Source organism: Anser cygnoides, chromosome 6 (assembly GCF_040182565.1).
Source record: "Anser cygnoides isolate HZ-2024a breed goose chromosome 6, Taihu_goose_T2T_genome, whole genome shotgun sequence".
Classification (NCBI taxonomy): Eukaryota; Metazoa; Chordata; class Aves; order Anseriformes; family Anatidae; genus Anser; species Anser cygnoides.
In genome coordinates this window covers 27,116,636-27,131,317 of record NC_089878.1, presented here as the reverse complement: position 1 = coordinate 27,131,317, position 14,682 = coordinate 27,116,636, and the positions used below count along the sequence as shown (strand labels likewise).

At 46.8% G+C, this 14,682-nt stretch overlaps 1 protein-coding gene across 1 annotated transcript in view; it reads left to right on the top strand.

The window, feature by feature from the left end:
* The first annotated feature begins 225 nt into the window (after positions 1-225).
* The window catches only part of PDIA5 (protein disulfide isomerase family A member 5), a 99,142-nt gene continuing 84,685 nt past the window's right edge, over positions 226-14,682 (top strand). The window contains exons 1-3 of the mRNA XM_048072204.2: positions 226-380; positions 11,194-11,320; positions 14,360-14,447. Of these exons, the coding sequence (XP_047928161.2) occupies positions 297-380; positions 11,194-11,320; positions 14,360-14,447 (299 nt within the window). The 5' untranslated portion in view covers positions 226-296. The remainder of the gene's footprint in view (positions 381-11,193; positions 11,321-14,359; positions 14,448-14,682) is intronic.

Genomic DNA, 14,682 nt, shown 5'->3' with positions numbered 1-14,682 from the left:
ACACTCGCAAGTGGGCACAACTGAGGAGGAAGAAACCAGGTCCTCCTTCCTTCGCCTCTCTTCCACTTAACTCTTGCCCCCCTCTCTTTATTTTCTGTGCCCTCGTCCCCCTCTCCTCACAACCCGCCCCCCCCGCAGGAGCTCCAGAAGCCCCTCAGCGCCGAGCGGGCAGCGCCGGGGCGCCGCGCCTACAACCCCCAGCATGCCCCGGGGGCGGCGGGGCGGGGCGGCAGGAGCGCGCGCGCGCGCGGCCAGACGTGGCAGCAGCCGCATCCCGCAGCGGCGGGGGCTCGGCGATGGCTGCGGCGGGGCTGGGCGCGGGGGCTGCGCGCCGCGGGCGGCTCCCGCTGCTGGGGCTGGGGCTGCTGCTGGGCATGGCGGTGAGTGACGGGACGGGACGGGACGGGGCGGCGCGGCACGGGGCTCGGACGCGGGGGTGTCCCCGTGCCCCGCGGCGGGAGGAGTTGGGCGAAGTTGGGAGCGGGACGGGGCCGCCGGGGTGCATCGCGCTGCTGCGCCTCGCCTCCTCCCCTTCCCCTCCTCGCCCTCCTTCCCTCCCCTTCTCCCCGCTTCCCTCCTCTCCCCGCAGCCCGAGGGCAGCAGCCGCCCAGCGTGCGGCTCCCGCAGCCCGGCTGCTGCGAGGGGGGCTCCGGGTGCGGGGCCGCGGGGGCTGCCGGCCGCGCTGAACTTGTCCTGCTCGCCTCCTGGTCGCCCTCTGGTCGCCCCCCTTAGCCCGAGCGGTGCTGCCTCGCTGGCTGCGGGGCGTGAGCTCCACCTCGTCCTTCTGCCTGGGCAAATAGAGTTAATAATTAATGCGTAATTACCGGAATTCTCTTAGCACGCCAGATCTGAAATGCGCGACCTGGGAGCGCTCACCTCGCCGGCACGACCCCAGCGCGGCATCGGTGATCGTCCCCTGCTTGCTGCGGGACGGGCAGCCCCCGGTACGCTTCCTCTGGGGCTCGGCAGGAGGCTGGAGAAATGCTGTGCGTGCTGCACGGCGTCTGCCTCCTTCTGAGCCCACTCTGGCAGCACGGACGGAGCCCTCTCTAATTTATTTATTGAGTTAAAGTGAAACTGAGGGCAGGGCGAACTCTTCCTGAAATGCTGGAGAGGTCTTGGAGTGCCTTTTCCCACCCCACCTGCCTGTGCCTCCTCCCCGATGCGCCCGGTACTCGGCTCAGCGGTCCTTGTGGCAGCGTGCTGCCTGCGCTGGGCATGTGCTGTGCACCAAGTGGACTGAATTTCCCTCCTTTTAGAGACATAAACGTGGGGAGTTATGTGTAACGTTTCCTTCCGCGTCCGCGGAGACCGTAGGACTTTCATTTACTGTAATATTCATTTTATGTTAATGCAAGTGTTTTGCTGTGAGTTCTCCTTGTAGGTGAAGAGATCTTTTTCTTCCAGGTAAAATAAGGCTTCCCTCCTGTGAATATGTTGCTTCTAGCTATTCTAGTTACCCTTCTTTGGACCTTTTGTATTGCGGACCTGTTGCCTTTGAGACGAGCAGAGTAGGCTTGCCATTGTCAGTGAAATTGTATGATGCCATTATAATTTATCCACATTATTCTCTCTTCCCCTTCTTAACTTGCCCGAGCATTTTATTTGCTCTGTGATGCTGCATGCTGAGCAGATGTCTTCATTGAGCTGTTGATTCAGCTAATTCTTTCCCCTTTGCTGTGTACAAGTAGTTTAAATTATTTCTTCCAATTTGCATTATCTTGCACTTGAAGGTGTGATTTTTCATCTTGAAATATGTAACTCGCTCTACGCCAGGATTAAAAAAAAACTAGCCTACAGCTGTGACATTGCAAAACCTGCTTTTAATTTTTTCTTGAGTCAATGTTTGCAAAGGCAGTGAGGCTGCTTAAATCAGGATGTTCTCGGTGTGCAAAGTTAAAGTGCAGGTAATGCTGGCTGCTTGGTGGGACAGAGGTTAACGAGAACATTGTCTTTCTTTGTAGCCCTGCCCTTCTTGATGTTTACAGTTTAGGTTGACACAGCTAGTTCTTTATGTACCCAAATATGATTTATTTTTTTTTTTCTTCTGGAAGTGTTGAGTGCCAGCAGTGCACCTGGGATAGCGGCTAGAGCTCTGCATGCTTGGTGCTCCTAAAATACAGGGGTCATTTTTAAAACAGGACCCAAAATTTGAGGCAGCTTCCGAGAATTGAAGTCCTTATCTCTGCGAGACTTCCTGCGTTTGTCGAAGTAAAGCTGCAAAGCTGGATGAACAAAATGCTGCAAGGTTTTCCAAGGGAAGATGCTCAGTTATCTTCTGCATCGCTGCAAATCTGTGGCGCGTGAGGAAGGACTTGTGGCCACCTCCGCCTGCCGTGAAGGTTTTTTTTCTTAAATGACTTGGGGAGTCATAGGGAAATTGTGGTCTCACTTCAGAGATACTTCCCTATTTCGGTATGTCGAGTGGTTGACTAAATCCTGTGCTTGAAGGGCTGAACATGCTGTTGGAGGCGCTGGGAAGGAGTTTGCTTCAACGAGGGGGATTTGTATTCCTCCCAAGCGTCAGGTGCTGTGTCCTCTCCCTACCAGAGGCCAGCCGCTGCTTCCAGCAGGATTGCACATCTGGGATACGTTTGCTGTGCAAGCACCGCCTGAATGTTATCTCAGGCCGACGTGGCAAAGATCAGTTAGTGCTCTGCGTGGTGGTGTGAGAGCAGAGAAACTGAGTCAAGAGAACGTGGCCAAGTTACAGCCTTCAGGAAGCACGAGGCTGCTCGCCCTGGTGCCATTCAAGCACGGTGCCTTCAAAGAAAGCTTTTAAGGCAGTGTGCCAGGCTTCCTGAGCCTGAAATCTGAACAGGTCCCAGGTAACGTCGCTGCTGTGCCCCGGTGAGCAGGGGCATGGACTTGTGCATCCAGGCAGGTGGAGGAGTTGGACGTGGTTCACTCTGTGTTGCAGGTAGCCCTGCTGTGGCTGCGGTGGCCTCAGTGGTGGCTTTGCTTCAGGTGGGTTTGCAGGCAGGCTGCAGGGTGCTGCTCTGCTTCTCTTTTTGATGTCGTGGCCCTTGGGCTTGAGTTGAGGAGTGCCTCTTCGTTCGCTGTTACTGTTTGTACTGCAGGTGCTGCTTTGGGAAGTGCCTCGCTGCACTTGGAGCAGTGGCATTGCGGAGAGTAAATCCCTTACTTACTGTCCTCTATTCCTGCTTTGTCTGCTTCTTCCTTAAATATAGATTTGATAAAACTTGTGGCATGGGCTGTGCTCCATCTCCTCAGATGCCCTACCCAAAGCAAACCTTGGCTTTCAGGGCTGGTTTTGTTACACAGCTCCGTACCTTTTGGATTGGCATTTTGAATCCGTGGGCATCGGTGCCGAAACTCCCATTCCCTTTAGAAGGACTGGGACGTTGCTGCAGGCACGGCGTGAACACCAGCAGTGATGTTTCTGCTGAGAGCTGTTGGCACTCGGCCACGAACGCTGTGTTTGTTCTGTTGTTGACCGTTTCTTTTGCTTTTCAGTGACATGGTTCCTTGAGTTCCCCCGTTTCAGTAAAATGGGGGTACTGAGGCTAACCTTTCTTCAAAGCTGCTTTTGGAGGTCTGTGAATGGAAAAACTCAATGCAGGTTGGAACCACAATGAGAACCTAACATTGCCTTAAATTCCTTGATGGAGTTGGGGTTGCTCTGGAAGTAAGGTATGGTTTACTTTGATCCTGCCACCATTTTGAGCTTGTGAATCACAGGAGATGGTGATAGCAAAGCAGGTCTTAAATTTTGGCGCTTTGCTAGGTGGGAGCAGCAGGTAGCATTCATGGAGAGCGCTGAGCCTTGTGTGCTTGCAGAACGAAAATAAGAGGTAATCTTTCTTTGGGTCTGCCATGGGTCCTGCCTGCTTGGGTCCATAGTCCTGTAGCATATTTGCTGAGTGGTTGCAGATAGCCTCCTTCTCTCCACCTCTTCGTTTTTTGGGAGATGGGACACCATGTGCACGCGGTTGTGCACAGCTTGCACAGATAGTCGGCTTGCTCAGACGCTGCGTTTGTTTTGTCTCTTGCAGATCTCTTCTTTTGCTCCAGCTGTTTAAATTAAGCTTATTCGCCTCTCACCTGGCAGAAAAATGTGAGGATTAATTAGTTAATATTTGTGCAATGCTTTGAAGATAATGAATGCCTTATGAAGTGCTAAGGATTTTCAGGTGCCGTTTTTTGCCCTCTCTTCGTTAAGTCCCATAAATAGTGGCTTTGTCTTCCTTTTATAGCATCTTCTACCTGCTTCTTGTGCTAGGCGATAGTTCTTTAAACTTCTTCAAAATCCAGTTTTTAGTGGGGGATTATAGCATATGCTTTCCTCGTGCCCTTAGTTCCTGAAGTTATCCAAATGTGCTTGTTCAGAAGTGACACCTGAAATACTTTTTTTATCAACAGCTTGTTTAATATATATTGCAGCATTGCCTGGCTGGAAGGGAGAGAGTGAGCTTCGTGTTCATAATAAGGAGAAAGTTCTTTGTCAGCATTAGTAATTGACCCTATTACAGTCAGTTGTTAATTAGCAAATAGTTGCACGGTTTTTCCATCACTAAGCATTTGAAAACCAGAGATAAACCATACAATTAATTGGCTACGTGGAGCTTTGCAACAACATTTAATACAGACTATTATGCCTGTAGCTTATGTTCCTTAAAACCCAGTGTTTAAGAACAATATGAACAGTAGAGACTAGTCAAATCTTGACGTCGCCATGGTATTTTTGCTATCTTCTATATTTGGAAAGTGAACATAGCAAGTACCACGTTAAGTTGAATGCCTTATTTGTTGCGTTCTTCAGTCTAAGTTTAAAGAATATGAGGACACTGTGTCAGGATTTTAATTTGCCTTCCTTCGTGAGCAGAAGTCTCTTCCAGACATGACCCACCACAGTAAAATGTCAGCAGCTCTTGTTTTTTTTTTTATTCCTTGTATGGCTTGAGGTGAGAATTAATTGATCTGGATTACATACAGAATAAGAATATGTTCTTCCATGGAGTTCGAGGGGAAATGAACAGAAAAGGAACAGAAATGTCCAGTGGGACTGTCTGCAGAAGTGAATGCGTCAGGCAAGAACGTGGTTCCTGAGCGCTGTCAGTCACCTCATGCAGAGGTTCTCGGTCTTCTGGCAGTGTGTGTTGGCTGGAGCGTTCCTCTGAGCGGCTTTTCGGACCCATCGCAGGTGATGTCTGGTGGCCTCTGTGCCGGTGGCCATCAGCACGCCGCAGTATGGGAACCCTGGTGGTTGTCCTTAGGAAAAGATTGTGGTGTGGTCCCAGTGGGATGGTAGGGGCTTCAGGTGTGACCGCTGAAATCGGAGGGCAAAGTGTGTCCCTATCTCTTGCCCTTCCTTCAAATGATCAATTCTTAGCAGGCTTCCTTGAGGTACCTTTGGGTAAAAGAGAGAACCCCGTCTCCCCTCATCTGGTTTGATTAAAATGTTTTTACAGCTATTTTAGATATTAATCATGAATGAAATCAGGGGACTGTCCTGCTTATCACTATCCATCCTGGAAGACATTTGTTACAAATGGCTCAGTGATCACAGCAGCACAGCCCTGAATGTAAATAGCAGAGGAGGGAGGGCTTGAGTGAAAAGCAAGCAATTATTGCACAAGGTCAAGAGCGGTTTGTATGATGAAAAAGGAAGATAAAACATCTGCAGTCAAACAGTGATTCTTGTAAACATGAGAGCTTTGGATTTGAACATCGTGTATTTTAAGCTAGAACAAACTGGGGGGAAGGGAGCAACACATCTGTTCTTCTATTGCTCTCACCTGGAGATAACTTGGAGCTGTTATGTTCAGTACGAGCCCTCTACCTGCACCCTAGGACCTGCTGTGTCGCTGCCTTGTCTGTGGGTTTACAGAGCGGCACCACTGCAGGACAGGGATGTGCCTCCGAACCCACCCTCAGGTGAAGTGCCTGTCCTGCTACAGGCTTTGTTCTGGGAACTGAGATGGGAAGGACAGGTGAGGTCTGGTCTTGTTCTTGGGGTTTCTTATCTTTTTTTTCCCCCACCACATTTTAATGTAGCAGGCAAGACATCTTTTTCGAGTGTGAAACGTTCCTTCCCCCTCCAGAGAAATGAACTATGAAATTAAATTTTGTGATCTCCGTTACTGCTTGGGATTCTGCGGCAGGTCTGGTCTTCAGCTAAATTCCCCTAAACTGCCTTGTCAGACACAATCTGTTTCATATGCACAGGGTCACTCATTGACCATATTTATGGTGGGTTGAATGCTGTTGTCCCAAAATGAGAATGACATCAGTGGGCGACTAAGCTAAGGCAGAAATCAAAGTCAATATGTTGCTGGAAAATGGGCTTTTGAAATTGTGCTTGAGTGTAAGACTCTGCTCCTGCCAAGCAGCAGTTGCGCAGGAATCGGTGTTCACATCAGTCCTAGCTCTTCTTGATAAGCAGTCTGCAAATTGTCTACCTAATTATACATGCAAGTGTTAGTGTAGTTGAATGTTGACATATGGATTCAGGCACTGAAGCACTGTTTCAGCCACGTATCTATTTGTAGTTTTTATGCATAATTTGTGTCCAGGGAAATATATATTTCATGCATTTGAGCTGGAAATAAGAGAATAGGAAATAGTTTTTCTGTCCAGTATACAGTGCTACTCCTCTGATAGTTACTTCGTACTTAACTATGATTTGTATTTTCTTGTTTTTAAAACTGTTTTCATTGCTGTTGATAAAAACTTCTCCTCCAGGCGTGCTGCTTGTCCTTAGCAAGAGACCATGCCATTGTGAAGCTTTTGTGGGGAGCAAGGCATAAATCGAACTTGGTTCTGTGGGAACAGCAGTTAAGCATTTATCCAATTTAATTTGAATAATAAATGTAAAATATGAAAATATGTTCTTATGGCTGCTTAAAAGATATTCCCATTTTTCATTCTCAAATAAGACTCGGCGAAGATTAAGAACTTGAGAAATAAACCCGACTTTCTCAGATCCTTGGTGATTTTGAGAAAACATGGCCTGAGGGATGAGCACATTCTCCCATAGCGTCAGTCCTGGAAGTATAATTAGCAAATAGTTATTTGCTTGAAACTCTCTTTGCCTCTGGGTTTCTGAAGGCTCAGATGGGTCTCGGGTAGCAGCTCGGAGCGGGGCTGTGGAGCGCGGCGCTGCTCTTCAACGCATGTGGATGCTCAGCAGCTCTGCAAGGAGCTGCTGGAGAGTGGGTGAAGAGAAGGGAAATCACACCTCTTTGACTGCTCAGGCTGCTTCCACCTAGCTGGTAAGATTCAATATTTAAATACAGGCTTTGATTTGAAGAGCAGAGGCGGAGCTAGAGCACGTGTGGCTTTGTGCCTTGTTTTCAAATAGCGGTATCTCAGCGGTTTCGAACTGGCTGTCTCGAGGGGTTTGGTTCCCCTGCATCTTACTGAGCATCCGTGATGCAGCTTGGATCAGGCACCGCGACCACGTGCGTGCTGCGTGACCTACGCAGTACAAAATACTGTGAAAATGTATTCTGATTCAGATCTTGGGCTGGGGAAAATACGCAGACAAGAAGTGGTACCAGATCTGGATTTTGCAGCCTGCCTCGTGTATGCCTTTTTCTGAAAGCCTTAGAGAAATATCCTGCATCCAAGGATATCGGGTGACTGTTGCACCGGGGACGGCGCTCAGAGCCAGCCGTGGATGAGGACCCGTTCTGCTAGGCACTGTGTGAACACAATGTGAAATAAAACAAACCTTCCTCTGTATTTACCTCAATTTCTTCTCAACGTAACCCTCCCTGGGGAGGGATGGTGCAGATGCTGCATGTGTTGGTCCTAATATGTCTTCGGCTTTAATGGGGACCGGGATAGGCAGCTGCTTGAGGAGGCTCTTAGTTGAAGCATTTAGAGTCTTCCTTAGCTTCTCAGTGGTGGTTGTGACTAGATTTTAAATTTTTAGGATGCTCAAGTGACAAGAGAGTTTCACTGGCTTCTTATTTATAGAGTTCCATATGTGTGAGTGTAGCACTTCCTGCTGCATGCGAGAGGAGCCTTCCTGCCCAGGAGGGACCGTCACCTTTCTTGACCTCTTCTTTCTTTAATAGGAGCTTATTCTCCTTTTGTGCCCTGGATCGAAACTAAAAGCAGCGTGGTCGCTCCGGCTGGCTGATGAGCTCTCCTGCAGACTCTGGCAGAACGTCTGGAGTAAATCTACCTGAGTCATGTCTGACAATTACAGTCGTACGGCGCAGAACATGCAAATCAGCCTCGTCTTCGCTGCCGCTTTGCCTGTGGGCTGTGCACAAGTGTGATGCTGACTTTCGGCGAGGAGTGCAGAGCTGCTTCCATGAGGTGGTTTCCCCACCCTCATCATTTTGGGCTGCTGCAGCCCAGCTGAGGGTGTAGCTGCTGAGACGAGCGTCGCAGCCTCGGCTTCGTGGCAGGGCACATCAGCCCCGTGGCCGGGACTGGCACCCGCTGAAAATATCTGCTTGTCTCTGTGAGCTGCCAGCACAGGTTCTTTGGGAGGTTTGATGGGAAACCGGCCTCTTATTTATTCCTGGAGAGGGCTTTTCTTAATTTCAGCAGGAGAAAGCCGGAGAGCATAGAACTACTTAATTCTTATCAGTTTGCAAACACCGCGCGATGCAAATGCTTGTCGGAAGGCGGTGAACTTTTCAGCACAGCTGATAACCTCCCATATTGCTGCCGCTGCCTTAGATGTGCAGTCAGGGCATTTCTGCCCAACTGGATGCCTTCAGCTCTGGTTTTTATACCCAGGAAAGGCTGCAACATTAATCTTAATTAAAAGGCAGATAATGGTTTATTCTGCAGGGCTGATGCACAGTGGGTTTTGCTCTAAACTAGAGCATCAGAGAAGGGTGCTGTAGTTAAACTGCAGCAAAATGAATAACGTGCATTGATACCTAGGGAGAGATTGGGCAGAGTAACGGAGGCTATTTGCAATGCAATGTGCTTCTCCCTCAAAGTGCCCGCAGTTCCACCAGCGCAGCGAGTTCTCTGTTAGTGGCAACGCAGACAAAGCAGTACTTAAAGCTGTCACCGTTTCCAGAATCCAATTTTTCAAAAGGTTTATAGCTCTGCCATTATAAGAAAAAAAAATCTCTGAAATTGGCTAAACAGCATTTCCATCTGGAAAAGACATGAAATACGTGTGCTTCGAAGCTATCGGTAAAGCTGTACGGATGCTTTACACAAAGTTCATAATACCATTTGGTGTCAGGTTGAAAGTGGCCTTTGTAGCTTTTTTGTACTCCAATTCTTTCTTCTCAGCAGTGAGCTCATAACTACTTATCCTTATTTAACTGTGATTTGCTAAACCGAGGGAACAGCCTGCGGTTTCACTTTTTCCATCTGTGTTCAACCTTGGTTTCGGTGAAGGTTAGGCTTAGCCTTCTGTAACTCAAGATAGAAATAAAACTTTAGGATACTTGGATAACTGCAAAAAGTTGGGGTGAAGAGAAAGCGTTTAAAAATATTTAGGATTAAAGAGATCTGCTCATAAGTCCACGTTAGATTAATCCCTCCTGCAAAGCCCCTGACTACGATCATTTTGAAGTGTGAGTGTGAACGGCTGCCTCACCTCGCTTAGCACAACTATATTTGTCTGCTCTGATTGACAGCACCATGCATTTATCTCACAAAATACACAAATGATTCACATTCATCAGCCTGAAGTAGGAAGGTTGAGCTCTGGACATCTGGATTTAGAAGAATGAGCATCTGTCAGTTGAAATAAAGCATCGAGGACGTTTGCGCTGAAGGTAGCGGCGTGCTGGCTTTTTCCCTTCTCGCAGGGAGCCCGTCGGATCTGTGGGACTCTCGCCTGTGCAGTGGGGCGACTTGTTCACCCTAAGCCTCTTCCGCCTCTCGCGCTTTTGTATTTTACATTGTAGGTTCATCTTCTGGTGACTTCCAATTCCCAAGCCCGCCCCGAGGGTGACAGCCCTTCTAGCTCGCTGGTCCCTTGCGCCTCCTCACCCTTTCCGCATGTGAAAAAAACTTCTGGCGCTGGCAAAACGTGGCTCGTAGGTGCAGATTTTGTTTCTGTGCCTCAGTGACGTGGTGTTTGCAAATAACTGAATTTGTAATGAAATGTAAAGCCTGGGGCTGCATCCTCTGGCTTGGGTTGGCTTAGTGCCTTGTTTTTGCATGCGGCCGTCTGTAGTACACGGGATGCAAGGGGAAGAGGCTCGCTCTTCTCCCCATCTACCCTGGACGCAAATTTTACAGCCCGGTTGGAATGAGACATGATCAGAATTAGTCCCGTAATTAAGGAAACGTTGAACCTCTTGTGTGTGTTAGGCAAATGAACTAAAGCTTTTAGCCAAGCAATTAAGTGTTAAGGTTTTACTGTAAGGTGAATGTAAACTAGATAATTTCTCCAGCTAAGCTTCCCATAATCATTCCATTAGTATGAATTCATTACTGTGCAGAAGGGAGGCAGCGTAGCCTGATGGATAAGATTATTATTATTATTGAAGATTATTGCAGTACAAATGAGCAACGGAGGCCCCAGCCGAGGTTACGGTCGTATTTTGCTAGTTTTACTTTATGGCAGGCTAAAAGACAAATTCTGCTCTGGAGCAGTCGCGATTTAAATAGACCAAAGGATGCAACAAAAGAAATGATTTCTTTGCATAGATGCAGAACTGAGACGAGAGAGGGTTTTTAGTGGTGGCTGTTAGCGCTGTATGCGGACACAGTTACTGACAAAGGAAACAAAAACAGAATTTGTCTGCTCTGTGTCAGCCTAGGTTCGTTATTTGTCTTCGTGGCTCTCTCTGCCTTCTGTGGAGTATGAAAGTACTTGGCTGGGTTTTCAAAGTATTCGGAGATCTAGGAACAAGAGGGCTTTCGAAGTGGTATTTTGCTGCTTCTCTTGTTACAGTATATTAAATTTACATAGGAATTTTCATTTGATTATCTGACTAAGGAACAAACTTGTAAAGGGGATGACTTCTTAACCGAAAACACATTTATTGACGTTGTGTTTACCTCATCTTTCCACATCAGAATGCTTGCCAGGGGTGGTGTTGGTCCAGTTTCAGTAAATCACGTGTATGGCTTTTTTTTGTTTGTTTGTTTTGCTGATCAAATCAATATAGCAGTTTATTTAAGGCAGCACATCTCAAGATTGTGATACAGGTCAAGGCAATTTCAAAAGCAGTTTGTGCTTTGTTTCTCAGTGTGGAAGCTGTTACTAATGTTCCTCGTGTTGTTTTTCTGTAGGCATTCCTGCCGCCATTTGGGTATTCATTGAAGGTGTCTCCACTCATCGAAAAAATAAGTGACCACAAGGATTTTAAGAAGCTTCTCAGGACACGAAATAACGTACTAGCTCTGTATTCCAAATCTGGTAAGTTCTCTCGTTCTTCTGAACGCCACAGCTCTTTCAGCCCACCAAGTGTTTGCAACCATCTGTGTGCACATGAGGACCTGTGTCCTTTGCTCTAGTGCAGAGACTCCTGATGTTTCAAGGTAGAAGAGGCTTCTTAATTTGGTCTCCTAATTGCCCTGTCACATTGGCAAAAATGTACCTTCTGGTTTTGTCTCCAAAATGGCTGCTTGTAAAAGCCATCAGTCAGAGCTTTCTGGTGTGTTTATCGCAGCAGTTTGTAAGCTTTGATTTCCTCGTGACACTGAAAGGCTTAATGATAGTTACAGTACTGAAATCAATCCGTCCTTGCTTTTGACAGCTTTGGATGTCCCACAGTTGTCTTTCAACTCTAATGAACAAAATATAAAAATAAAAAATGAGCTGCTTGTGTAAGAGGGAGAAAAATGGCTCATTTTAACGTCATGCCACCTGTCCCCTTAAATTTCTTTGCTGTCTTCGCTCTCACTCAGGCTCTCACAGTTGTTCACTCTTGCTTGTATGTGTCTGTTTGCTCTTCCTTTTGCTGTGATCTGCTCCTTCTGTACCTTTTCTCATTTGTCACCTTGTTTGTTTTGGTGCTTTCTTTTTTTGTGGCACCACGTAAAATGGAGAAGCAACCTTAAGCTCCGTATGCAACTGCAGAATGCTGTTGTGGCCATGGAAATCATTGGCTGGCAGGGAAAAAAAAAAGGCATTACTAAATTCATTTTCTTTAGTACTGTTCAGATGCATTGTTATTTTGGTGGTGTTGCTTCCTTTACTTTCCTGCAGGACAAGTGGTGCAAGATAACGTTTTGCTTGGTGGGTTGGGTACTCTGGTGTGTTGGGTACTCTCTTCCTTACCTGTTGCAGAGGTTTTATCTCAGAGGCAACGACATTGGTAGAATTGCTCTGAATTTATCAAATCAGAGCAGTATGGGGTGACCCAAGCCTACCCCCCAATATCAGAGAACTTTGCAGACAAAAATGCGCAGAATTAACTTTATTTTGTAAAGACAGGCTTATTCTAAGATAGTTAAAATGACATATATGAAAATTTCTGTTACAAAAATATTTGCGCTTTGTTATAATGGGAAACTTTGAGTGCTTGAACGAGCAAATGGTTTTGCAGTAACAGGTTTAAAGTGAATCAGAAAAGAGTTTCTAGTGCTTTTTGATTTTGAATGGAACACTTTAGATTAAAAAAAAAAGAGACATCTGTATTACTCAGCTTTTTAAAGGGAAACTTTTCTTTTTACGCTTAATACTTTAAGTAGTGGTTGCTTTCATTTTTAGTAGCCCAACCAGAACACTTTGGCTCTGATACTCATCATATAAATGTTGTCCTTTGGGCATTGTTCTAAAAGTATGTTGTAGAGATTTTTTTTTTCTGTTTTTATTATTTAATTGGTTGGTTTTAGCAATCTAAAGCACTGCCTGCAGAGCTGGCTGTGGCATTAATGTTTCTTCCTCACACAGCGATCCTTGCACAATTAGAAAGTTCTTGCGTAACTGTCACCCAGTAAAGAAAAAAGGCAAGGGAAGAAAAAAAAGATGAGAATAGAGGTGCAATTCTAGTCCCAGGTATACATCCCCTAGCTGTGATGAGAAATTGGCCAACAACCGATTATATTGCTGAAACAAAGGCTTTGCTTCTCAGCTGAGTATAACTCGATGAGTATCCCTATCCCATGCAGAAAATTCGGTGGTTTCAGGAGATGTCCTCGTGTACAGGGGGCGTTTAGTTATTCCTGCCAGCTGGATGTCCTGCCAGGGCTGCACAGCTAGTGAGTCTTGTGGGACGGGTCTGTTTAATTTGCATTCTTTCTTTAATGGAGTTCTTCAATCTGTTCTGCTGTAAGTACCCAGGAAGCATTGCCACGCCTGTCTACATCCCTGTGCTGGAGAGAGGTGGCGGCTGAGTGTTACCAGCACTGGGGGTAGGAGAGTTTCCTGAGAGCTAACGTGAGTGGGCTGAAGGCTCTGATGGCATCGGGCCCAAGCAAAGGCTGTTGAATACAAAAAAGCCCTTTCTGGCTCAGGAGATTGTTGAGATAAAAATTGTGGAGGCTTAGAAATTATTTGAGGGGAACTATTACTGCTTGCTGGCTCTCCTCATCTGCTCAAACCATGGGTCTTCATTTTCTCCACTGTTGGCGACGTGTTATTGGTCTACGTAGACATTTGATCTGCCCCAATATAGCCGTTCCTAAATTCAATTAGGTGAACTGGTTGTGGAGCAGCAGCAGGTAAAGTAGTTCCAGGATTTTTTTTCTGTTTTATTGAGGCAGGAAACAGTTTCTTATTAGACTTTTGGGGGAACTGATGCTTGTTTGAATCTGTATCTTTCTTTCCTGAGCTCTTGTCCCATTTTTCCTCTCTGTTTATTTTTAATACCATTTATGGGAGTGTTTTGGAATGCAAATGGTTTGCAAAATCATCACATGTCAGGACACTATAAAAATCTCAGTTGACTGTTTATTATGCAGCCATTTTTTTGGAAGGGTCTTCTCTGGGTGCTTTCTGCTCATAGTTTTGAGCTCCTCACGACTGTTGGTTCGAGTTCTCCAAGGGTTATTGTGAGAACAGCAGCATGTTGTTAGATGTGTATTTCAGGGACGGAATTGAGGCAGGCAGGCACACTGAATGACTTGCCCTTACAGCTGATGAAGGTCCTTAATGAGGTGCTCTAATTAGTGGTAGAAACCAGTTAATGCCCAGCCACAGGAAAAAGACAGTGTGGGGATGGAAGCTGGTTTGCGGGAGAGGACACAGCTCCACAAATGTAGGTCAGGGAGCGCATGGAGGTCTGAGCTCCAGTGAGCTCTTTGAGGGGGGGTTTGGAGGAAAGGAGCCACCCGAGTTCAGCTGTAGCCAGCATTCCTTCTAGTTTACAGAAGATTTTACTGATCCCCTTCTTACTGGTTTCTTCAAATTAGGGATGATGTTATTGCAGTGCTTCAGAACAAAGGAATGCACCGCTGTGGTTTTCTATGTGCAGTAACAATGCTGTTGGTGATTTATTTTTTTTTCCTCCAGCTGCTGCTGCGGAAAGCTCGCTCAGGTTACTGTCCAGCGTGGCCCAGGAGGTGAAAGGACGAGGTACTATAAGCTGGATAGACTGTGGGTATGTGACACGCTGTTTTTCTTTTTTTTTTTTTTTTTTCCCCCCGCCCTCCCCTTCTGGCTTTTGTTGCTGACTTAGCATTTTCGCTAGCTCTGAAGCTTTTTGCCTGTAACCGAACCCACATCGCTCTGTGCAGTTTGTTCACAACCGCAGGGAGCCCACATCTTGCCGTCCTCTGCCTTCCTTCGGGCCGTTGGCGGGGGATCGGTTTTCCCCTATGGCTGTTGTCACTTCT